The 26,404-nt window shown below is 41.7% G+C and overlaps 1 protein-coding gene across 1 annotated transcript; it reads left to right on the top strand.

The window, feature by feature from the left end:
* Positions 1–258: 258 nt before the first annotated feature.
* Positions 259–19,536, top strand: LOC113990250 (ribonuclease T2-A-like). The gene is made up of 8 exons (XM_039387580.1): positions 259–321; positions 11,598–11,653; positions 12,577–12,634; positions 13,431–13,501; positions 15,155–15,268; positions 17,498–17,543; positions 17,755–17,829; positions 19,178–19,536. The coding sequence occupies exons 2-8, from the start codon at positions 11,598–11,600 to the stop codon at positions 19,367–19,369; spliced, it is 612 nt and encodes a 203-aa protein (XP_039243514.1). The 5' UTR covers positions 259–321; the 3' UTR covers positions 19,370–19,536.
* Positions 19,537–26,404: the final 6,868 nt, after the last annotated feature.

Below are 26,404 nucleotides of genomic sequence, written 5' to 3'. Positions count from 1 at the left end.
GACACTTTTTTTAGAAAGTATTAATTATTGTTGTAAAAGTGTGCCAGTAAGTGCTCTCCTAAATATAAAACAGAACAATGTATTTCTTCTATATTTAGGAAATGGAAAACATATGGACATAGAGTGCCAGAAGGAGAATTTGTTTAACAATGGGGGGGTATTAGCAGGTTTCTAGTTACAATGTTTCTCTGTGCTTTGTTAGTTTTAAGTTCTTTTTAAAATGCTTGAGGAAGAATAAATTTGTCTTTCTCTAGTGACAACCACCCTCATACCTGGAAAAAGCTTTATCTTGCTCATCATTGGCCAGTGACTGTATGTAAGGTGAGATTTTTTGTAGTTTGTTCTCTTTTATCCTAACAAAGGTAGCCTTGGACAATAAATGTGTGAAAATAGAATGAATAAAGCCCATTATGCATTTAATCTTGGTTTTGCCCTTATATCTTTATAAAGGCTTTGGCTGATCTTGATGCAACTCTTGCTACTTCCCCTGCACCCCAGAGCAACTCTAAACAGGACAAGGTTGTGGTGCATTACAGATACAGTAGTGAGTATAGGACATACTGCGCGCTAAGGTTGTTAAATAATTTGTTAGTCGTAAAGTTAATCCCAGATTTTCACCAGACCGTAAGAAGACTTGCCTGCCTTGTTTGACTGAAGACAACAGACCAGTACATGAACTGTCTGCTGCACAATAAGTTTTTTACCTTTGTAGTGCGGGCTCCAGTATGTCAGTGATGTCATCAAATACTGATTCGGTCAGGAAAAAGAGAGCTATAAAGCTGTTGTGGCAGGTGTCTCTGAGTTTTGAAGCAAAAATGAACTCAACCCTCCAAAATATGTCTGTCAAAAGCACTGCTAAGAGGTCTACTACTTGTGTCCTTTCTGCTATTAAATGCCTATTACTATCTGATAAGTAGAACACTTTTCCTGTGGTGGAAATACTCAGAGGCCTCTTCTCACACAGCGAAGTTAAAAATATGCAATACTTCTAAATGAAAGACATGATCAGATTTACTGATCACAGTAAATGACACAACGATAATGAACTTTGTGGATAATGGAGGTGCTTCAGTTTCAGACAAATGTCTTTGGAGCCAAAAAGGTGTCTTCAGCTTATTACTATATTAGAGTCTTATTTTTTGTGGTACTTTTTTATTTCTCATTCCTATTTCTGGAAATACATATGAAAGCAGTAGCAGCAAAAGTCTCAAGCTGCCAAATATCTGAGGAGAAGTGGATGTACTTTACATTACTTAAATGTGGAGGGCAAGTATCAGCAACAAAACTCAGATGTGCATGACTGATTGAGGCCAAGGACCAAGACCAGTGTTCTTTTTATTTTTTGCTTGCCTGTTTTTGAGGGGAAATAAGGACCGATTTGATGCAATATGTGTCTTATTTTCCATTGATTAAACATAATTTTTACTGACTTCAAGCAGAGACGTGTTCAAGAGTTTATAGTGCCTGGCACAAGTGGGTGTTCAGTCAGGAGCAGTGCAAACCCTTGCTTACATGAATGAGATGTGAACAATTAAAAAAAAAAAAATCACATTAAGACACAAACCAACCAACGAATCAAACCTCTACCAACCAGTTTTCCCACTATATATTTATGCTGGCTACTCCTCTTAATTCCTGCGTGGTGCTATTGGTAAATTGACAAATAACGTTTATAACCTTCCAGTGAATTTATAATGAATAATTAAAGATATTGAGCATCAGAAAGTGTAGGCATTCTTCCACTTGGTTGATTCCTTATGATCTTCTGTAGTAAGAGGTAAACAGAACCATTCAAAGAAGTGAAGAAAAAGTGAAATTAAAATAATTGTGAGGTTTTTTCCCAGTTTCACGTCACTGAGTCTTATGAAGAAACAGAATCTCAACTGTAGTCCCATAACAACTTTTTTTGTTACATAAAAGCAGTTCCTAAATCCAGCTGTGGGCCTTTTTTTTTTTTTTTTTTTTTTAGGAATGTAGATCCTTCTGCATGTTTGGTGTATTTATATATGATAACTGTTTTGTTTCAGGGAGTAAATATTTTTACTGTCATTCTTCATATTAAAACTGTTGACATGAAGTTGAAAGGAAAAATAGCTGTGTGAAGCAAACTACAAAACTCATTTATGTAAAAAACTTGTGAGACACTCCTTTCTGAAAGTACTTATTAGTTTATGCTTCCTGTATAAAGGAATCTGATTATAGACTCTTTCCTACATAGTATGTACTTGAGAGGATAAACACATGAAAGGTTTTAACTTATCAGCTTGCGCTAGAAATGTGTTCAACAAGAAGTAAATTTGTTTTATTTCCCTCCTCCTAAATTTTTTCAGCAACCTTAGGTTCATTCGTTGGTTTGTTTTACCCCTGGGGGTGGGGAGAAGGAGGAAGGGGAATAATTACACACTCTTTGGGGGAGAGAAATTGAAGAGGTAAGCTCTCTCCACAGTTTCAAAAGCAAGGATTTTTCATAGCAGTTGTGATGTATCATTACAAAACAACACTTAAAATTGATCTTCATTAAACAGATGGCTTAGTTAAGCAGGGTGGTTGGAAGGGAGAGCAGGATTAAATATTTCACTTCCCAGAAGCTTACTTTTTATTTAAACTTGGTGTATCCACGTGATCCAGTAGCACTACGCTGTTGTCTGTACAAGGTTCTGTACCAAGGGACTTGTAACTGGGGCAACTCAACAGGTAACACTTCTGTGACAGTTTGATGGATTTTCACTTTTTTGGCATTTCAGAGGTGAAAAAAGCTTCCACGCTTCTGGCACATGCTGTTTGTGCAATGTCTTGCTCTTACAAATAGGCTAAGCTCTCTGCTGCAACATTCTCTCTCAGCACGGTGGGTGCTTTAAAGTCTTACTGGCACTTTTCTCAGTTTTATAGATCATGTATAGTTAATTTGCATTTTTTTGATTATCATACTATTTTAAAGCAGGAGAAAACAATGTTCCTTTTTCAAATTAATCTAGATATATAAGGCTTTCTGGGGTCCAATATCTCTGTGAAAATACATATTTGTGCCCTTGTTTCAAGTCAACGGTTGCCTGAGTTTGAATTAATCCTCCAGCAGTCAGTCCATGATAAACAGGAAGGCTGTCAAGAAGTGTTTTTGCAGGAGCAGGCAGTGGTAGCTAGCTTTTCAGACTAGCATTTGCTTGATTTATGATATTGATTTAAAATTAACATTGGAAAAATACTAAGGCTAGAATTATCAAGAAGGATGAATGAAGCTGGCCAAAGCATGTGAGGCATGAACTGATGTGTTTTAGGTTGCATTGACTGCTCAGTTCTGCCAACACACAGGGTAACACCAAGAGCCTGATGAAATGTGTTGGAGAAACTGCTAATGAGTGCCTGAATAGGGGAGAACTAATTCCAGAATTAAAATACTCTGAGTTTTCCATTAGCATGAAAGACCTGAGAAAGGCAGTTAAAGATTGGATAAGGAGTACAATTGAACTGTTCTTGTTGCCATCCTCAGCTGAGCAGGCCACTGGCTATTAATGTGCTGTATTTTGGGCTAGATAAGCCAAACTCTTTCAGCTCCACAAAGCTTGTGTCATGACAGGAACAATATTGTTTAGGAGTTTGCAGTATGTGTTTGTTCAAAATATTTCTTTCAGGAAAAAAAGCTCTTGCTGGGTTTAATTGCTTCTGTTGTTGGTGGCAAGAGAGGAGAGGAAAGAAATGGACACAGAACAAGACAGTCTTGCAGAGCTTGCATATTTGCTGCCACTGGCCTCTGGCATGTGGAAGGCAATTAGTGAGATTACAGGCCTGTCTTTGCTCTTCACTGCACTCTGCTCTTTCTCTGGCATCTCATAAAAGGCATTGTGGCATAATTAAGACAGGATGCAGAGCCAAAAAGGAAACCTATTATTATGGGGAAAGAAACTCTGAGGAGGTTGTTAGTTAATGGCAGAAAATGTTTACCAAAAAGAGCCATAATTACTAAGCAGAATAATCAGGGGAAATACAGTAATGGTATTTTATGATGTTTGAAGTTGAATTTTTTTGTTTTGTTTTGTTCAGGAATATGTCTCTGCTCTAAACAATAGTTAATGTGTAGGCTATTTCTTATATATTATCAACAGTTTTGATTGGGGGATTTTTGTTTGTTTGTTTTTGTAGGAATGAATATAGTCTTTCCTCTTCTCTCTATTCTCTTGTCCCTGAAGTCAAAATATTTAAAAAATAAATTCTAACCATTTTACTAGGAATAAACAACCTATTTAATCTCTTTGTTGTATTTTTTTCCTCTTAATATAAAAATAAAACTAATCCTGAATGCTTAAAGAAGGTTTTGTGCTTGTCTCATGTATTTTATTTTGGTAGTTTTTATTTTAATGGCTCTGCACTTCTTGAAAAGATCTAGTGATAAGAAAAATACAGGGAGCTGCCACCTGGAATATGATAAATGCTGATAAAACTCCATTAATTTAGCATGGATCAACCTATTCTTTATTACCTCAGAACTGTCCTTTGTCTTCTTTTTATACTGTGTGTTCAGGATATCTCCTGGTATTCACTTGATCTGCTTCAAAATTTTCATGCCAATTTGTCTCTGCTAAGTGGCATAATCTATGACAGCTTCAAGTAACTGGGGTGCACCACCAGTTTCTTGTATGTAAAAGTTATATAGTAAGAGTTCTTATGTCTCACTAGAACCTTGGACCATCAGTGAATGAGGTTTTGGGTTTTTTCCCTCTAAACCAGTAGACACATTGTCCTAGTTAGGACAACTGAGACCAGTTCATCAGGGTATGGGTGTAACCCAAAACTGTGTATTCTATAGCCTTCCATGCCATTTCCCAGAAACTGTTATCAATGAACCATTTACACCATCTGCCCATAGAGCCTGACTCCTCAGGCTATAAACTAGGTGTTAAGAGGCCTGTGAGATAGGAGGATGCTCCTGTCCTCACACCCTTTGTGGAACTCCCCGCCCTGAGGGAAGTGCTGAGCATTCCTGCCTGAACTGCAGGATATATAATCTTGGAGTCTTGGAACATTTTTAACCACTCTGTGGGATCCAGAGAAGGACTGCGGCTCATCGCTCTCAAACAGACTTGGATCACCCTATACTGGACTCCAATCACCACTTTGACCAGACTGCAACAGCTCTTCCCCCAGCATCTCACTGCAATCACCACTTTTGACTAGACTGCAACAGCTCTCCCACCAGCAGGTTCTTCCCCTCTCCCTTTACTTTGGACTCAAGCGGGGCCCAAGGCACACCACGTTGTTCATGCCCCAGGGTACTGGGTTATACATTTGGGTTTTGTGGGTTAAGACCAATTGTTTGTTTGTATGATTGTACTTACTGTATTATTTTAGTAAATTGTTATTCTGACTTATAATCTCTCCTTTGAGTTGAGTTCATTTCCCCTGCTGGTTAACTCTTAAACCAGCACATTTTTGGCCGCCCAACGTGGGGCAGAGAGAAAGAAGTCAGAATCACAATTTCACTTTAAGCATTTGTTTATTTGGATATAGAAACTCCCTGATCACCATGTTGTTTGATGCAGTCACATGGATGTTGTATTTGAGCCTGTTCATATTTCCACAGATGGGGAACTATTTGCCTGTTTTGATGCTCTCTTTAAGACCAGGGAGAGGGATCCAAATTGCTTTATTAGTATATTATGTTTATGTCATTCTAACATCAGAAGCAATGAGTTTCATTGTAAATGTGTATTCAGTCCTGTTTGCCTGTCCTGGTTTGGGTTGCTACCTCTGGGGCCTCATTAAAAATCGTACTCAGCCCTTTGGGGGAACAGGGGGGGGATGGTTGTTTCCAGCCTCTCACCTCCTTCTTCCCCTTCAGACCTGCTACAACAGTTTTTGAAAATATTGAGTTCCCTTTTGATGTTAAGGACAGTATAATGTTATTGTTAGTGTTGCTCTGTCTGCTCTGTACTGTGTACACCATGTTTAGGGTCAGAACAGGGCCTTCTAGGGAGGTTGTCTGGACACCTGCCCTGGGAGCAGATAATGCTGAGTGGCACGGGAAGTGGGAGGACATCAGCCAGTATTTGGAGAAGTTTTCTCCTCCAATGATCTGGAAATTCACCCCTGAACAACTGCAGGATCCTGTTAGCATGATAAGACTGGTGAAGGAAAAATGCTCTGGCAACTCCAGAGATGGCCAGCTCACAGCAACCTGCTGGGCCCTGGCCACTGCCTACCGGACACTACTTGACATGGTACAGCACTGTCAGGGGGAGGAGAGAAGGACCAAATCCGCAGGCACCACGTCCACCCAAACCACAGCTGAGTCAGAGGGAGAAAGAAATAAACCAACCGGCACCGTGTCCACACAAACCATCGAGGAGCCAGAACAGCAACCAAAACCAATAGCAGTCGCCCCTGTCCAGAAAAGGAAATCAAAGACTAAATCAGTCCGTATAGCAAATGATGACGAAGAGGCAGGACCTTCACATCCACTGGAGGAGACAGAGCCAGAAATAATCACTCGGTCCCTATCCCTGGGTGAGCTACGCGAGCTCCGGAGAGAGTTCACACGACAGGCGAACGAGTCCATTCTGACCTGGCTGCTCCGAATCTGGGATGCCGCAGCTAACGATACAATCCTAGATGGGAGTGAAGCCAGACAGCTGGGGTCCCTGTCTCGAGATGTAGTCATTGATCAGGGGATTGGAAGGAGGCAGGAAACTCTCAGCCTCTGGCGGCGACTGTTGTGCAGTGTGAGGGAGAGATACCTGTGCAAGGAGGACCTCCACGTACAGCAAGGACAGTGGAACACGATGGAACAAGGTATCCGGTGCTTAAGGGAGTTAGCTGTACTGGAGATAATCTTTTCAGACGATGAAAGATTCCCTAAAAGTCCAGATGGTGTACAGTGCACCTCCCAGATGTGGTTAAAGTTTGCACGACTCGGGCCAGAAATGTATTCCCGCTACTTAGCAACGCTGCAATGGAGGGAGGGAGAGGACAAGGTGGGAGCATTGGTTAGTAAACTAAGGATGTATGAAGACACTGTCACCGCCCCATTACGAGCCCACGTCTCATCTGTGGAAACCAAACTGGCTGAACACGTCAGAAGCCTGGAAGAGAAAATTGAAGAGGGACACCAGAAGCTAAGAGAGGAAATTAGGGAAGGGATCTTCCATATCTCACCAGGACAAACAAGAGTCTCTGCTATTAGGAGCCAGCGTCCCCCAGCTAAGGAGAGAAGGTACACTCCACGTGGCGATCTATGGTTTTACCTCCGTGAGCACGGAGAAGATATGAGGAAGTGGGATGGGAAACCCACCCCTTCCTTAGCAGCCCGGGTACGTGAACTGAAAAGAGGAACAAGTACCACAAGGAACTCTTCAAGGGTAAACGCTGCTCCAGTCTCTCGTGGGCAAGACTCCAGACGGTACAGGAATGATGATACGTCTGATCCTCTTGAAGGGACCTCCAGGTCATACCCACAAGAAGAGCACAATGAGTACCATGACCAGGACTAGGGGTGCCCTGCCTCTAGCCAGGTAGAGGAGAGGGACAATCGAGTCTATTGGACAGTGTGGATTCGGTGGCCTGGCACATCAGAGCCACAAAGGTATAAGGCCTTAGTGGACACCGGTGCACAATGTACTTTAATGCCATCAAGATACGTAGGGGCAGAATCCATCTCCATTTCTGGGGTGACAGGGGGATCCCAACAGCTGACTGTACTGGAAGCTGAAGTGAGCCTGACTGGGAAGGAAGGGCACAGACACCCCATCGTGACTGGCCCAGAGGCCCCGTGCATCCTTGGCATAGATTACCTGAGGAGTGGGTATTTCAAAGACCCAAAAGGACTTCGTTGGGCTTTTGGCATAGCTGCTGTGGAGACGGAGGAAATTAGACAGTTGAACACCTTGCCTGGTCTCTCAGAGGACCCCTCTGCTGTGGGACTGCTGAAGGTTGAAGAACAATTGGTACCGATAGCCACAGCAACAGTGCACCGTCGGCAATACCACACCGACCGAGACTCTGTGACCCCTATACATAAGATGATCCGTGAACTGGAGACCCAGGGGGTGGTCAGCAAGACTCGCTCACCCTTTAATAGCCCTATATGGCCAGTGCGTAAGTCCAACGGAGAGTGGAGGCTGACGGTGGATTACCGTGGACTCAATGAAGTCACACCACCCCTGAGTGCTGCTGTGCCGGACATGCTGGAGCTCCAGTACGAGCTGGAGTCCAAGGAAGCCAAGTGGTATGCCACCATTGACATTGCCAATGCCTTTTTCTCCATTCCTTTGGCAGCGGAGTGCAGGCCACAATTTGCTTTCACTTGGAGAGGTGTGCAGTACACCTGGAATCGACTGCCTCAGGGGTGGAAACACAGTCCCAGCATTTGCCATGGACTGATCCAGACTGCACTGGAAAAGGGTGACGCTCCAGAGCACCTACAGTACATTGACGACATCATTGTATGGGGGAACACGGCGGGCGAAGTCTTTGAGAAAGGAGAGAAGATAATCCAGATTCTCCTAAGAGCCGGTTTTGCCATTAAACGGAGTAAGGTCAAGGGACCTGCTCAGGAAATTCAGTTCCTAGGAGTGAAGTGGCAAGATGGACGCCGCCTAATTCCCATGGAGGTGATTAACAAAATAGCAGCCATGTCCCCACCAACCAGCAAGAAGGAAACACAGGCTTTCTTAGGTGCTGTGGGCTTTTGGAGGATGCATATCCCTGAGTATAGTCAGATTGTAAGCCCTCTCTACCTTGTGACACGGAAGAAAAATGATTTCCAGTGGGGCCCCGAACAACAACAAGCCTTTGAACAAATTAAACAGGAGATTGCCCATGCGGTAGCCCTTGGGCCAGTAAGGACAGGACAGGACGTGAAGAACGTGCTCTACACCGCAGCCGGGGAGAATGGCCCTTCTTGAAGCCTCTGGCAGAAAGTGCCTGGGGAGACCCGAGGACGACCGCTGGGATTCTGGAGTCGGGGATACAAAGGATCTGAAGCCAGCTATACACCAACTGAGAAAGAGATCCTGGCTGCCTATGAAGGAGTTCGAGCTGCCTCAGAAGTAATCGGCACCGAAGAGCAGCTCCTCCTGGCACCCCGACTACCAGTGCTGGGCTGGATGTTCAAGGGAAGAGTTCCTTCCACACATCACGCCACCGATGCCACGTGGAGTAAGTGGATCGCTCTGATCACCCAGCGAACCCGGATAGGGAACCCTAATCGCCCTGGGATTCTGGAAATTATCACCAATTGGCCCGAAGGTGAGAGTTTCGGACTATCCTCTGAAGAAGAGGAGGAGAAGGTGACATGGGCTGAGGAGGCCCCACCATATGACAAGCTACCAGCAGATGAAAGGCGATATGTGCTCTTCACGGATGGCTCCTGCCGCATTGTAGGGACAAACCGAAAATGGAAGGCAGCTGTATGGAGTCCCACACGGCGAGTTGCAGAAGCGACCGAAGGACAAGGTGGGTCAAGTCAGTTTGCAGAGCTTAAAGCCGTTCAGTTGGCTTTGGATATAGCTGAACGAGAGAAGTGGCCAAGACTCTATCTCTACACCGACTCATGGATGGTGGCCAATGCTCTGTGGGGATGGCTGGAGCGATGGAAAAAGGCCAACTGGCAGCGCCAAGGGAAACCCATCTGGGCGGCGGAGATGTGGCAGGACATCGCTGGCCGGGTAGAGAAGCTGAGTGTGAAGGTCCGTCACGTAGACGCCCATGTAGGCAAGAAACGGGCTAATGAGGAGCATCGTAACAACGAGCAGGCGGACCGAGCTGCCAGGATTAAAGTCTCTCAGGTAGATCTGGATTGGCAGCACAAAGGAGAATTATTTCTGGCTCGATGGGCCCATGACGCCTCTGGTCACCAGGGGAGAGATGCAACATACAGATGGGCTCGTGACCGAGGGGTGGACTTAACCAAGGACATTGTCTCACAGGTCATCCATGACTGCGAGACGTGTGCTGCCATCAAGCAGGCCAAGCGGGTGAAGCCTCTATGGTATGGTGGACGGTGGTCAAAGTACAGGTATGGGGAAGCCTGGCAAGTTGACTACATCACGCTCCCCAAAACCCGCCAAGGCAAGCACTACGTACTGACCATGGTAGAAGGGAGTACTGGATGGTTGGAGACATACCCCGTGCCTCATGCCACTGCCCGGAATACCATCCTGGGCCTTGAAAAACAAGTTCTGTGGCGACACGGCACCCCGGAGAGAATTGAGTCTGATAATGGGACCCATTTCAAGAATGGCCTCGTAGACACCTGGGCCAAAGAGCACGGCATTGAGTGGGTGTATCATATCCCCTACCATGCACCAGCTGCTGGAAAAGTTGAGCGGTGCAACGGACTGCTGAAAACCACCCTGAAGGCACTGTGTGGGGAGACTCTCAAACACTGGGAGCTGCATTTAGCAAAGGCCACCTGGTTGGTCAACACCCGAGGCTCCATCAATCGAGCTGGCCCTGCCCAATCAGAACTTTTGCATACTGTAGATGGAGATAAAGTCCCCGTGGTACATATGAGAGGAATGTTAGGGAAGACTGTATGGATTAGTCCCACCTCAAGCAAAGGCAAACCCATCCGAGGGATTGTTTTTGCTCAAGGACCTGGTTCCACCTGGTGGGTAATGCAAAAAGATGGGGAGACACATTGTGTACCACAAGGGAACCTAATTTTGAGTGAGAATGGTCTGTAATGTTTCATTGTATATATATATATATAGATAGATGTATATAGTTTTAAAGGGATATAGTTTTTTTAAAGGGGGTTAATTTGGGCATGACATGGATGGCATAGAATAAGGGGTGGATAATGTCCTAGTTAGGACAACTGAGACCAGTTCATCAGGGTATGGGTGTAACCCAAAACTGTGTATTCTATAGCCCTCCATGCCATTTCCCAGAAACTGTTATCAATGAACCATTTACACCATCTGCCCATAGAGCCTGACTCCTCAGGCTATAAACTAGGTGTTAAGAGGCCTGTGAGATAGGAGGATGCTCCTGTCCTCACACCCTGTGTGGAACTCCCCGCCCTGAGGGAAGTGCTGAGCATTCCTGCCTGAACTGCAGGATATATAATCTTGGAGTCTTGGAACATTTTTAACCACTCTGTGGGATCCAGAGAAGGACTGCGGCTCATCGCTCTCAAACAGACTTGGATCACCCTATACTGGACTCCAATCACCACTTTGACCAGACTGCAACAGCTCTCCCCCCAGCATCTCACTGCAATCACCACTTTTTGACTAGACTGCAACAGCTCTCCCACCAGCAGGTTCTTCCCCTCTCCCTTTACTTTGGACTCAAGCGGGGCCCAAGGAACACCACGTTGTTCATGCCCCAGGGTACTGGGTTATACATTTGGTTTTTGTGGGTTAAGACCAAGTGTTTGTTTGTAGGATTGTACTTACTGTAAATTAGTTTAGTAAATTGTTTATTCTGAACTTATAATCTCACGTCAGCCTTGAGAGTGCTGGCGCGTGGCGCGTTGGGGGTCCTTGATACACAGCGGGTTAGTTGCGAAGACCCCAGGCCTCGTGTCAGTTCCCCCTGCTGGTTAACTCTTAAACCAGCACACACATACAACAAATATTCTGTATTTTTGTTTTCTACAGATGACTGCTAATGATTGTCAAGACCCTCCAAAGTACTGGACAATCCATGGACTGTGGTATGATCATAGGGTGTTTGTATTTCAGCTGGGAAAAGAAAAATCAAATCTTGTACCAGGATGTTTGGTGGCTTGGGGTTTTGGTTTGGTTTTGTTTGTTTGTTTGTTTTTGTCTTAATCTGTCTGTTCTTATGATTCCTTGAAACAAAATCAAAACCCTGTGGTTTGACATAAAACTGAAATACACTTCTGTATCTCATGACTTGCTGAGTTTCTGAAATCCTCTTGACACATGAGTATTTTATTTATATGTCTCCTTATAAGATTGGTAGTATTCTCAACCAGAAAGAGAAATATAGTTTACCCTTTTTTTTTTCTGAATACACAGAATTTGTTAATATCTCATAACTGCTTGTGGCTTTAATTGTCTTAACTCAGTACAAGTATTGCAAAAGTATAGGAAAAACCAATTTGTTTAAAGGAATCAACTCACTGGAATTGGTGCCAATGGCAGCAATTCAAAAGTTTTCCTGACAAATACACATAAAAAATCAGTACAGAAGTTTGTTAAGCTATGCCTCCTGGAAAAGGGAACAGCATTTATGACTAGTTTCCCTGTGGGAGTCTTGGTGATACTGCAGAAGCATCAGTTGGTGCAGCAGTTGAGGAGGTCAGTGCTGTTAGTGCCACCAGTGACGTCATGTGCAAGGTCCCTCCATATCATTGACACACCAATTTGACTTTTACATGGAATGAGAGGAACTGGAAGGCCAAAGAAAGAACTTCATCGTGAGAAATCTTTTGGTCGTAATTAACATCCTGAATATAGATTCTGATGGGTTACTTGCATTTTTAAGTAAATTCTCCAGCTGTAATCCTGCATATTTAAAATTCCCGCCAATGATACAAAATAGAATGCTATTAGTTACATTTAGTGAGTAAGGAGACATCTTTTTCCACTTTTTTATTTTTTGCTTCCCCAGGCCTGACAAAGGTGAAGACTGTAATAGGACATGGCATTTCAATGTCACTGAGATTAAGGTATGTATTTAAAACAAAAAGACATACCAAGCAGAGCTGACTGCAGTTACTTTTGCACATCCTACATGCAAAATCTGTAGCTTATAACATTTCACTCTTAATGTTTGCTGAGAGGTATGCTTTTTTTTAAGGACTCCAGAAATTCATTAGGTGCTTCTGGTACAACTTGAAGTTGCAGTGCTTGTGATCATTAGCAGCTGTGCCTACTTGGATTTTGTGGACGTGTGGTTTGACTCATTCAGCCATATCCTCTTATCCACATACACGGTGGATCTGCAGTGGCAAAAAGTACCTGTGAAAGAGATTACAGTCAGTTGATGTTCTCTCTTTACATTTTCTACGGCGCAGCCAGAACTCAGAAAATAAAAGAGTTAAGAGTATGGTGTTCTGTGTGTTTTCTCCTAGGGCATTAGTCCTTTTAGGTTCTTTTTCTGATTAAAAAAATCCATATTTCACTCACATGTTGTAGTCAGGGATAAGAGATTTGAGCTGACAAATGTGAAAAACTGCATGTTTGAACAACTTCTGCAGGGACAGTTGAAGGAAAATCTCTACTTTGAAGCAGTGTGTCAGTATAAGTGCATTCAGATATTTAGGTAGGTGTATCAATCTGTTGTTTCCCCTAACAGCATTTTCAGAATACTGGGGAAAAGGACCTTTTTCTGCACTAAATGTTTCAGTTGGGAATGTCGAAAGATGAGGCTTCAGTTATAGAAAATGTATTAATGTGTGTAGATTGTGTAAGCCATAGCTGTTCAACACTGTAGGTGCATTTATTAATTGTGATTTTTTTTAGGATCTTATGTCAGACATGAGACAGTATTGGCCCGATGTGCTTCATTCGTCTCTGAATCGCACCCAGTTCTGGTGAGTTTAAAAAAACAAACCTAAAGAACATTTTGGATATTATTTTATAAAAAATCCATTTGAGTAGTTCTTCAGGTGAGATGTGTGTGAGAAACAGTGTCCAGGAGGCAGTGTGTCTTGTCAGTCTCATTTAGTATATAAATCTTTTTTCTTGTAAAATGCAACTGTTGAAGAGAGGGCTCTGGCAGAGGTTTTGGAGAAATGAAACTTAGTGAGGAAATGTTTCCTCCCTTCTTCCCCAGGGAAGAGAAACAGGTGCTGTCAACACAATAAATCTGAATAGCAGTGGTACTCTGGGATGTCACAGCTAGCTGCAGGAGAAGCTTCCAGGTCTCTTTTCCTAGCTAGATTCACTGTGTTGCTAACCTTGAGAGAGCTTTCCTTTTAGGCTTCCTCACAGAGGAAGAAATAGTTTGCATTTACAAGGAAGAGGTGAGGATGGAATTTGATATGCCTGTGCTGAATGGTCAGAATTAGCTGCATCTGCATAATTATTTCTATGCTTTTTTACAGGTCTGTGCTGCAAAATAAAGTAGCACTGTGAAGAGTGATTTGAAATTTGAAAAGAAAGAATTGAAAAAAAAAGACTCCCACCTGAAATCCATAGGCAGTCTTATTAAAGATCATGCTGTTTAGTCTTTCAGTAGACTTTAGAATTGATAGAAATATATGATTAGCTTTTACCCATTTTTTTGTCCTATTTGAATTTGTTTGCCATAAAATTGTAAGAAGTTCTTTCTTTTGCACTGTGTTCCTTGCTATTAGAGGAATTGATGATGGACTAGGAGCAAGACTTGAGAGCAGCCCTATGAAAATACTGCCACAGGCCAAAGTAAAAGTTAATGCTAAAGTCTTGTTCTTAGCAGCTTGTGCAGTTTCTCTGTTCCGCCCAGAGTAAGGCTTAATCCTTTGAGTTCTGAAAAATTTTTAGTGCTTTGAAAGTGCATTTGACATAAAAGACTCACAGAATCACAGAATATGTCAAATTGGAAGGGACCCACAAAGGTCATCAATTCCAACCCTTAGCTCTGCATAGGACCATCCCTAAGAGTCACACCATCATTCAAACGCTTCTTGGACTATGTCAGGCTTGGTGCTGTGACCACTTCCCTGGGGAAACTGTTTCAGCAAAGAACCTTTTTCTCATATCCAACCTAAACTTCCACTGACACCACTTCAGGCCATTTCCTCAGGTCCTGTCACTGGTCACCAGAGAGAAGAGATCAGAGTCTGACCCTCCTCTTCCTCTTAAGAGAAAGTTGTAGACTGTGATGAGGTCTCCCTTCAGTCTCCCCTTCTCCAGTATGAACAAACGAAGTGACCTCAGTCTCGACTGAAACATAAAACGTTTAGAGATATTTGTTTTCTAGGCAAATTCTTGCGATTCTGACCTCCAAACATCTCTTTGCCATACACTGGGAGATCGCTGTATCATAAGAGCATGATACATATTTACTTCATAAATATTTGGATGATGCTATAATTGAAATGGTGGGAGTGATCTTTCTTAGTTTTGCTTTTTATATGTGTGCAGTGTCTACTTCACATGTGTAGCCTTTCAGATACTTGATTTAAATATAATGAATAGCTTGCACACCATATATATATGCAAATAATATTTTCTAAAATTTAAGTTTTGCTTTTGTCTTATAGGAAACATGAGTGGGACAAACACGGCACTTGTGCAGCCACACTTGAGGTCCTCAATTCTCAGAAAAAATACTTTGGTAAAGCCTTAGAACTCTACCAGCGTATTGATCTCAACAGGTACATAAATGAACTCGGTGGTCTGCCTTTTATTTCAAACAGTTTGTAAAAGTTTCAAATCTAACCTAAAATGAAAGTATAAATCTGATGGCAGAAGGAAAATTACTGTAAATTATTTTTAATATTGACATTCAGAAGAAGGGTTGTGTACTCTGAGAAGCATGTCTCTGGTCATATCAGAGTCTAGTAAGCCAACACTGTCTTCACAGCATCATTGTAGACAGTGTGAGCCAGTAGATTTTTGAGAAGCTCTGTTGGCTATATCTCTCTACCAAAAGCTGAGGTACCTGTAAAATTCTAAATTAAGTGATGAAGCTGCCCACACTTCTGAGTCATACTGAGGCCCAAACACTTGTTTTTAAGACAGTGCTCTGCTCAGAGAAAAACTGCAGGCAAAATTGTGCAGAGCATCCTGGGAAAAGGCTGAGGTGACAGCAAGACAGGATGTTCTGAAGGGCAGTGTTCAGCTGCTGCAAGCAGCCCTCTGCTGTCCTTTCCAACAACCCCGATATGACACTCTTGCTTTGTCCTAGGGACTGATTCCTTCTCATGGTTCCAAAGTACTGGCCATTCCAGATTCAAAATCTTGATAGGGAATGTTGTGGCTTGTCCAAGCACTGTAGGTATGCATTCTGACTGCAGGTGAATGCCAGAAAGAGTCCTTTCCTGATCAGTGCTTGGTATGGATGAGAGAATGTTTGACTTAAATTTTTTGGTCATGGATTGTCTATCTGTATTAGTAGACAGTATCTGAGAGAGGAAATTGTTTTGTATCTAAAAACATACCTTAAAAAAAGCCCAACAAAACAACCCAACAAAAGGGAAAAATCCTGTTTATGTTCTGTCAGTGTCTTGTCCAAGAAATCTCCTAATCAAAGTCTCATTTAGTTTGCATATGCACAAAGGAAATAAGTCTTTCTTCCCTCCTGCCTCCATTTTTGTAGGTGTGTTTTAAAAGCAGATTTCTGTAGACATGGTGCTTAAGAGCATGTCATATGTAGTGTTAAAATTAATAATGTCTGATAAGCCAATTGCCTAAGTAGCTGTGATGGTGTGACTAAAACATGTACAGATGGTACAGTGACCGTTTATTTGACTCTGCATCAGCGTGTGCAACATTGCAAAAGAATAGAGACTGAAGCATGTTGAAATTAATTGCTCAGAGCTTATTATCCATTGTAAAAATTAATATAATTAATGTTATCTTTACTGAAAAGAATGAAGACTGTCAGTGTTCTCACAGCATTTCATTTATATATAAATGAGAAAATTTAATGTTAGTGATTTAAAAAATTGTTTCCTAAAAGCAAATTATTAAAAAGAGGACATCATGCAGAGTTCTGTAAGAATCAACAGAACACTGTCTATTTTATTGACCTCCTTATATCCAGTGTAAAATGACTATGTAAAGCAGCTTGTCCTTTCATCTGTTGAGTAAAGTCTTCCCTGTGCTGAACCTGACCTTGGAAGGATTGAGCATTATCAGCACTTATGAATTAAATTCTGCAAGATACTGACCATAGCCACTCCTTAGAGAAGAAGCTGGGACACAGAGACTCATCACATGTTGGGTCCTGAGTCTCGTCAGCTTGGGAATGTGGACTCCTCTCAGGACTGAATCCAAAGGAAGGGGTATCCAGGCTAGAGGTTCTTGAGTGTTACCTCGTTTCTCTTATGTGAACAACTTTCCTTTTCAAAGACATATTTATTAGGAATCATTTCTGCCCTGACATTAATGTTGATCCAGATTCACCCACCATATCCTTCTCCCAGCGTGCTCTGTGCCTCCCACCCCAGCAAGCCCACCCAGTGTTCAATTATGAGAGTGCCCAGAGCAGCCTCACGAGTCTGCCTCTGTCTCCTCCTGGTGGCAGGAACACAGAGTTGTTTCAAGGCAAGGGAAAAGAGGCAATTAAACTACATGCCCTACCTGGCACTGAACAGAGCACTCTGCAAGTCCCTTTCCCCTAGTGATACCTGAAGGCTCAGCTATCCCCGCTCCTCAGATTCAGGCGGGTGAGAGGGTTCTTCCTGACCCTACTGAGTTAGATGGGAAATGGCCCTTTAGAAAAGGGGAGCATTTCCTAGGCCTGGCAAAGAATGGAAGACAAGTTGCCTTTGCTCCCCATCACTGTAATGCCAAATTCTCCATGAGATTATCTGATTTACCTAATGATTATGAAGGTATGTTTGCAGGAAACATGGAAAAATGTTTTATCTTTGTTTCAGTTGTCTCTTGAAAGCTGGGATAAAGCCAAGCAGTTCGTATTACAAGGTAAGAGGTGATCTTTTACGAAACAAAATCATGTGCATGCACTTTTTTCAGCAGGAGTCAACTAATTTCTATAGAGCAAGTGATCTTTGTAAAATTGGATTGTTTTTTAAGGTTGTGCTTTTTCTAAAAGTTTGTGTGAGCTTAGCAGGTGTGGGAGCTGTTGGAAAATGTGCTTGTGACATTAGTCTCTATAAGCTTTTTAATTTTTCAGATGACTGCCATAAAGGAAGCTCTTACAAGGTTTTATGGTGTAATGCCCAAGATCCAATGCCTTCCTCCAGAAGAGGTAAAAACCCCAAACAAACAAACACTCCCTAAACTTTCCAAAATGGAAAAAAAAAACAAAAAAATTTTTTAAAGCATTTTTATTAAAAGGAAAAAGGCAAAAATAGAGTAAAAAAAAATCTTCAGTATGGTGAAATTTAGGTCTAGGTGTTCCTTGTGTATGCATCTCTTTGCAGTTTAGATATTGCTTGATTCTTGGAGTTGAGTTTATAAAAACATTGCTTACATACTAGCACCACTGAGTTCAATTTATGTTATTGTTACCACAGTCTTAATGCAGAAATGTCGTTACTGCAGGAAGTGTCCATTCTTTACCTACTACCTTTGCTCCCAGAAAGTGGGAGCACTGGGTTTTAAAGGACTCTTTGTCTTAAAAGACTTAGACATCTCTTGTGTGAATGCTGAAACCACCATGCTAGAGGTGTTGCTGTAGCTGAGCACTTTTCACTCCCCCTGCTAAAGCTTAATAGCAAATTACTAAAGCCAACAAGAGTGAGGTACTTGAAGCAACAAAGGAATATTAGTTGAATATCACCCACCTATTGATGTTAAAGAAATACAGAGCTAACGCCAAGCCCAGTTTCTAGCTCTGTTCACTGTAGTTCTGCCATTGCTTTTAGTACAGTTGGGATACTGCCCCAATTATGTGAAAGTAATTTACAGCTTGAGTCTCCTGTGCTTAACAGCTGAAGGTAATGGGTAAGAGAAATTTAAAAGTACGTCCCAGTTATTTAATGATAATCCTTTTCAGAGTTTCAGCCTTGTCCATGCCTGAAGTGCAGGATGGAGGTACTTTGATGTTTGAAACATATTGCACCCTTGCTGTTCTTAAGTTTCTTAAAAAAAAAAAACCACACAAAAACCCCCCAAAACAAGCAAACCCACCCAACAACACTACCCCAAACTAACAACAAAAAAACCCTCACCACAGTTGGTTTTATCTTGTACATATGTTTTGTCCTGCTTAGTTGTTTCAAAACCAGTCTTTTTCCACATAATCTTTGTTAGACCTGAGCATTTAGGGGGATTTTCATGTAATCTTTTTGCCACATGAGAGGCCGCTGTGCCTGCCTGCTTTATTCATGGACAATATTTTTCTTCCTAGCCTGTTCTTTAGTCCAAAAATGACATTTCTGCTCCTTTTGACAGCTTGCTTTTGTATTCTTTTCAGTAAAAGCTGTTATAAAATCGAGTTTCTTTTTTCATTTTTGGAGAATTTTATTTGTTTCAATTCTTGTCCTGCTATGTACCCTTCAATATTCACAGAGTTCAACCAGAACTCATCATTAAGGTGAATAGCTTCTCTGCACTTCTCCCCATAAAGCTGATCTTATCCCTCATGTTTCTAGGGTGAAGAAGCACAGACAATTGGCCAGATTGAATTCTGCTTCACCAAAGAACTGCAACTAAGAAACTGCACAGCACTGAAGGGTGGATCCAACGCAATGCAGGCTCCCTTGAAGCTTGGAACTGAGGAGTTGTCTGTCTGCAATGATACTCTCCCAACCTATTATCCTTCAAAGGTCCAAGATCACAAATGAAGCCATATGAGTTTGAAAACCTTTTTAAACAGCAACAAAAAATTGTAATTATTGTAATATTACAACCCCCTGTCCGTATCACAGGCATACTGTGAAGATTTCTGCTGGAAAACACAGTTCTTTTGCCATTAAAGGAGAATGGTCGACATGACGGGATTGGAATCTGATTTATAGCTTTGTCTGGCTTTTTTTGCCTGCTTATGGTTTGAATCAATGTTCAAAAGAGAACTGTGACTTAATTTCTCTTGCAGTTAAGTCTGCCACTTTAGCCACTTTTGGTTTTTACCAATGAGTCAGGGAAATTATGTAATTCTTTGTTTTGAAAGGATGTTGTCTCTCTGACATGAGATGGCAATTGCTTGAGAAGAAAGTACTGTAAACAAAAAGAACTTTGAGACCTGTCTGGAGGTCCATTCCCAGACATAATACCTGCTGCCTTACATAAATTTGCTCTCCGGAAGTGCAGAACAGAGACACTGTCCTCACTTTCCTCACTCAGGGATCACAGCTGACCAAAGACAACTTTCGTATAACTTCTTAGTGAAGTGAAGTTCTCCAGGGTTGGGCTTTTCTGCCTAAAAGACCCCAGGAAGATTGTATTTGTAGCCTTACCTATTCTTTGATTATTGTTGCAAAGTAGCTCCATACAGTCTTGAGGAACAACTGATCTTAGAACTTAATGCTAGTATAGGAAAATTTTAGGCCCTAGAAATGTGTTGTTATTAATTTTTTGTTGTATTTGAGCATTTAGCATTATACACAAGTGTGAGTGTCTGCACTTCTATATAAAACTGAGATTGTTGTGTAGTCACTCTATTCCAAGAAACAGCTTTTTATAGTTGAAACAATAAATGCTACAGGATTTTCAGTAAAAAGTGCAAATGTTGGCAATAGTGCATCTGTACTCCATAATAATCAGTAACATGACACAAAGTTGGATGTTTCCAAAGGGGACCAAACTTTGATGACGTCCTCTACACAGTGCTGTGTTGTTCTGTGTGTCTCAAATTGTCTTTCAAAGAAAGACACTTATGGCTCAGGGAACCATCTGTTAGAAGAATATTACTGTGAAAACATGAAATGCAGTCTTAGAAATAAATTTGCTATTTTTGGGGGGTTTAGAAGCTATTCATGTTTACTTTCATTTTTTACTGTCACCATTTCTCTACCACATTTCATTTAACTCTATTACCTTCCCATTACAGAATGCTGTCAGTTTTTTAGTCCTTTGTTCTTGCAGTATAAAATATATTTTCTTTTATAATGCCAAATAATGCCTAGGGAGATAAAATATACAGTATGAGTTCTCAGCAGTTGAAGTGTAGTGCATTAATTTAAATTGAGGAAAGCCAGTAACTTCAAGGGCAGACTTTAAAAGGAAGTGACACAGACGCTAACAGCCTGCACAGTGAGAGGCTCAAAGGTAAAGCTGATTCTTGCCAAAGGGAGACAGCAGATTCACACAAGACTCAGAAATGACCAACCTCTGCAGCAGAGTAGATAGTATGGCTTCCATGCATTTTTTTTTAGCCTTATTTTCAAATGCAAGAAATGTGAGGGAACTGATAAGTTTTAAAACTTTGAGGAGAAAAGAACATAATCCAAAATGAGGGAGGGAAACATGCATGCCAAACAGCAGCCTGAAACTGAGTAAGTGACTGATGAAAAGTAAGGGTTGGCTAAAAATAACCTCACAGACTCTAAAGTTCTGTTTAAAGGGACATACCTGAAGTACTGCATTTGCCTTAAAAAAACCACACCCACATACTTTTTATTTTGCCAACATTATTACACATAAAATATTTAAATTTGCTATGGTTAATTTATTAGTAGTAGCAGTAAAACACTATATATGACTATCATTGCTTGGTTTTTGACAATCTCACCAGCCTAACCTCTAAGAAGATGTAAATGTCTTTTAAAAGCTACTGATTGATTTTTTTATACAGGGATGTGCCAAGACACTTTAATGTTTCATGTGATGTATTTAAGGGATGCTTCAAGGGATATGTCTGTATGTGGGCAACCAGGAGAGCAGATGAATGAATCCTAATACCACTTCAGACCAAAGATCATGTCCAGCCCTTTACGTTCTCTCTAGCAATGGCTCACAGCCAGTTACAAGCCTTGTAAATTGCTTTCCATCAAAATGTATATAGTTTCAAAGTTGGATTAACACAGTTTAAATACAAGAAGTAAACAAAGTTATTTTGGGAGCCTTAAAAATCAGTTCTGAAAAGTGTCATTCACTTCCTTAAATAATGTTGTCAGACTTGAAAATTCAGCATAGCTTGGGGGTGATGGGGCCTATATTCTTTTCTGCATCATTAAATAAATTGACTAAATTTCAGCAGAAAGGTTGTTCGTGCAGTCTTGGTGGTTTAAAACACTAGTCAACTCCACAACAGGACTTAGCTTGTTTATACCCTTTGTCCGTCTGCTCTCTCATGCAAAATATTAAGCATCCCTTGGCATGTAGATTAGAGGATTCCAAGGACAGCTCCTCTTCCTGGAGCTTGGGCAGGTTCTTTTCTCTGTTCTCTCTCTCTGTCCTCATGGCCTCACTGAGCCTTTCTCAGCTGCACAGGAGCCCAGCTTCAGCCAAGTTAAGGTGGGGGGGAAACAGACTGGAAAATTCAGCTTCTACTGAGTTTCATTAGGTAGCTACCCACATGCATGTTTATTGTGCTTAAGGGCACATCTGTCTCTCCCTACCAGCAGCCACCTCATCTGCCACTGCCAACTGCAACAGGAGATGGGAGAAGCCTGGGGGACTTCTCCCCATCACTCCTGCTCTTAGTGAGGGCAGCAGCTGGTTGCTGTTGCCCAGCTGATAGGCAAAGCTACCTCTGCAGGCCGAAATAGAGGTGGCACAGGCCTCTGGCTGTGTCCTTGTTCTGCACCCTCAGTGGCTGGAGAGTGCTGGGCTATGCTGCTGGCCCCAGCTGCTACCCATCGGAAGGAAGAAAGTGGTGGCAGGATTGCAGTGCCCACTCAGCACGTCAATACACGGCAAATCAAGTTCCACAAATGGGGACAGGCCAGGTATCTACAGCAGCATGTGCTTTACTTTTATAGTGGGGAAGGAACGAGTTCTTGAATTTGGGCACCTCTGTTCTGGTGTGGTGGTGCTTCATTCAGCCGTGTTCTGGATCTGGCTCTAAGCACCATTAAGCCAAGGCTGTAGAAGGTTAATGATGCTGCTAGCAGTGTTATTGATGCCTGATGATGGTACCGATGATGCAAAGGTAAATTGTCAGGACTTTGCAAGTCACTTTCCTAGGAATGGAGCAATCGATGATGAGGAATGTTGTACTTATTCTAAATTCAGATTGTCTTGCTGCTAAGGCAGCTTCCTTCACAAGGGTCACTGCGTGCTTCCCATCCTTGTAAGTATTCACAAAGTTGCTCTAGATCACCCAGAGTTGATACAAATTATTTGTTTTAGAAGGGATTTAAATTTCTTGTGCTTTGAAGAATAAGAGCTTTAGTATACAGCCTAAGTGAGAGCTGATGTGGGAGATGGGCAGAGTATTTTGTTTGTGTGCTATGATTTTCAGTATTCCTTACCCCAGAGTACCCTGGAGCATCACAGACTGGACAAGGATTAGATAGACCTCAAGGGCAGCCAAGCCCAGCCATGCTCACAGATTGTTGGTACAAAATCTATCAATATACTCAGCATGAAAATCACAGCGCTGACATTCATACACAATGCTCAGTCTGAAAGACTGGTCTTTCAGTAATCTTCTATAAAAAAGAGGCCAAAATTACCACATTTGATAAGAATTTTAAGGCAGTGTCATAAAATTCTTAAGCAAGCTGAAGCATACCAGGGTGCTAGCTATAAGAAATACTTTTCTGAGTACAGCCTCATCTACCAGAGAAGAGGCTGTTCACTTAAGTTTTTTCTGTAACTCACACAATTGTTTGCGTTAGAGACCCGTGTCTGCACGTAAATCAGAGGAGACGAGCCAAAACAAAATTAGCAAGAGCTAAGAGCACAGCAGTTACCTTGTAATTACAATCTCTATAAACAAGCATGATGCATCCCAGCAGTTAACCGACATTAGATCACTTACTTCTGCTTAGTATTGTTGAGTAAGGCTTCCTGCTGTCAGCCTTGAAGAGGCTTCTGTCTTTCCAAAGTATTCAGCTGAGGGTGGAGAAGCTGCACATACTTGTAGCAGAGATTGGAAGAGCTGCCATGTCACCTGGCTGCTGTCATTTTAGCCCATCAGCCTTCCACAGATCCGACTCCCTTACCGAGATTTCACAGGTTATGATCATGTCTAGGTGACTTGCGCTATCAGTTTCCAGTCCCAGCTGTTGTGGGCTTGTGTTGAAAAGAACATTGTGAAGCGGCTGTCCTACCTCATAAACCATGATTTGCAGATATTTGCCAAATGCCTGGGGTATGCATTTGTCAAGGATTTATTAGCTAGGAGGCTGGCTGACTGATGCGTGAAGTGGGAACCACTTTGTTGTCTTCCAGGCTCTCAGGTGTTATAGGCTTAGAATACTGTTATCCTACTGAGGCAGTTGTTTTATACATAAGTCAGCTGGCCCTGACTTATTTTTTATCCTTCAGCCCCTGGATATCTTCAGAGATTTCAGTCTTGCAGTTTCTGTGGGATTCAGTGAGCAGCTTGTCATTTCTGAAGCCTACTGCATGATAATCACTGTAACAAAATAGCTCTGGGATGCAAACTATCCTCTCATCTATAATACCTCATGCTGTTTTCTCTTTGATTCCCTTCATTATCCTCAGTGACTTGAGGGATGAATGGACCAGCTCTTTGATTTCACAGGGTAACCAAACTATTTACGCATAGATATTGTACCCCTCTATGATTTTGAGGGATTCTGACTGCAATGATCACTGGAGGTCTGGAGGAAGGTAGGCCTATTGAGGGACAGCTTTTAATCTTTTATGCCTTCGGCACCTTTTTTTTGGCCTATCTGGCTGATTAACAGGCTTGCTGTCACACTCACACCTGACCAAGAACAATGTCTCAAAACTTATTAAATCAGTCACTGAATGAGTCTGGGGCCTCCACAATTACTTAAACAGAAATATGGCACGGATAGGTCGGTCTGTCTGGCAGACGGGAGAACAGGGAAATCGGGGTATGTTTTCTTAGCTCTGCAACTATCCTTCTGCAAGTGAAATTCAACTTGAAATCTGATGACAATTTTAAGTCCCACACAAATTAAGACTTCCATGCACTTGTTGTCTGCAGAGGAGCATTTCATCCTTCCTAGCCCTGGACAAGTAATTAAAGTCTAAATGCTTAAAAATATCATGGCTTTTGGAGATAATTAGAACATTTGGTCCCTACGTGGAAACAAAACCCTGGTTTAAGCAGCTGAGCTCCATGTGCTTACATGGTGGGAACTATGTGGCACTGCAGAGAGATGGCTAATGCAATAGTTGGACTGTTTTAAATCCAGCTTCTTTCCAGGTTGGTCAGGGGGGATGTCTGGCTGCCCTGGTGCAACCCTCCCTAAGCCTTTTGAGATAAACCAGGTATGGCATTCCTGGCAGGAGCCCAACAGCACTGGTTAGTGTAAACATGCACTGCTGAGTCATATGGCACAGTCACGCTCTTCCAGTCACCCTGGAGAGGTTTCTGGTCCTACAAAAGGCCTCTGGAGAAAATACTGAAGCAGGTTTTGTAGCAGAAATGAGGGGGACTTTATGATTTTCATGCCTAAATTCCCTCAAATCTCACAAGAAGCACACATGCTTTTTCACATCCGTCTCTTAAAATTTGATAAGCAGTGTTCTGCACGTTTTCCCCTTCTCCAGCTGAATCCTGCTGGAAGCCACTAGTGGTCAGTGACGGCAATTTTAATTACTGGCAGCTTATTTTACAAGCCACCAAGAGCCAGACAGAGCTAATTCCATAATCCTGAAATATAAATAATGTATTACCTAATAGAGATTCTGAAGTCCCTTCAGGCTTGCAAATCAGCGAGTTAATAATTTTTTGGTTTAGATGTACTGAACACTGTAATAACCTGATGTCATTTTGAACACAGCAATTAAGTATTCAGTTTACAAGACAAATGGAGACTCATTACAGTCAATCAGGGAGAATTACACAAACTTAAATTGCTGGTATTTATCACAGTTTCTCAAAAGTATATTTTATTAGCTATTTTGAAAGAAAAAGCTGCTGCTCGGTTATTCTGTAAAAGTACTGCCTTCTTTATAAAGAACTTCTAATGAGATCATTTTCCAATCCTAATGTTTTATGGTAATCAGATGGGATATGTCATCATAGGTCAATGTGAAATTAGAGGGAGCATGACAAATATATCTTATACTGGTAATTTCTTATCAATTTATGTTAGGTTTTTACCTTTGTGATGACTAGAATGAGAGAAAACATTATTCTAGATAATAGCAATAGGAATTGATTCAGAAGCCAGTGACTTCTACTACACTGGACAGAACAAAAACTCCCACAAACAAACAAACAAAAAGGAGGAAATAGTAAGATTTGATATGCTTAGTTTGTCATGTTTGCTTAATTTGGAAAACGCTAGGAATTTTCCAGTACTTTGGAGATCAGTAACATAAGTAATACAAAGAGCACTCTGTTAAATACACAACACACAGATTCAATTATTTATGATTGGAATTTTTAATGATTTTCATTCCCCCCATCTCTGTAAGATTTGTACTATATTTATCTTTTTTACAAGATTGACTAAGCTGTAATAAAGCTGCTAAAAGCCAATTACCAATATTGGGGTAATTCTAATAGTTTGTAGCAGAGGAATTAGAATAAAATTATTTCCATTTAGCCAAGGATTTCAGATGAAATATCAAGTAGCACTGAGACTAGATTTAGAGATAGAAACCAGGCTGAGGCTGCTTTTCAGAAACTTGCTTAATAGTTTTTCCCCCTTAATGTCTTTACAGCACAGGAGCCCACTGGTATTGGCTCCACCTAGGAGGTCCTATTGCTTTAAGTTAAATTTTTAAGATCAGTTGAACAAATCACAGTCAGATTCTGTTAATCA

The sequence above is a fragment of the Pipra filicauda genome, unplaced genomic scaffold (assembly GCF_003945595.2).
Source record: "Pipra filicauda isolate LSUMZ 115617 unplaced genomic scaffold, ASM394559v2 scaffold578_size274525_pilon, whole genome shotgun sequence".
Taxonomy (NCBI): domain Eukaryota; kingdom Metazoa; phylum Chordata; class Aves; order Passeriformes; family Pipridae; genus Pipra; species Pipra filicauda.
The sequence above is the reverse complement of the archived record's forward strand: the minus strand, read 5'-3'. Positions and strand labels throughout refer to the sequence as shown.

Excerpts from the sequence above, each read along its gene's own strand:
- LOC113990250 (XM_039387580.1), top strand. The coding sequence starts at position 11,598 with ATGACTGCTAATGATTGTCAAGACCCTCCAAAGTACTGGACAATCCAT. Across the intron at positions 12,635-13,430 it reads TCAATGTCACTGAGATTAAG|GATCTTATGTCAGACATGAG; the intron begins GTATGTATTTAA and ends GATTTTTTTTAG. Across the intron at positions 17,544-17,754 it reads CAAGCAGTTCGTATTACAAG|ATGACTGCCATAAAGGAAGC; the intron begins GTAAGAGGTGAT and ends TTAATTTTTCAG.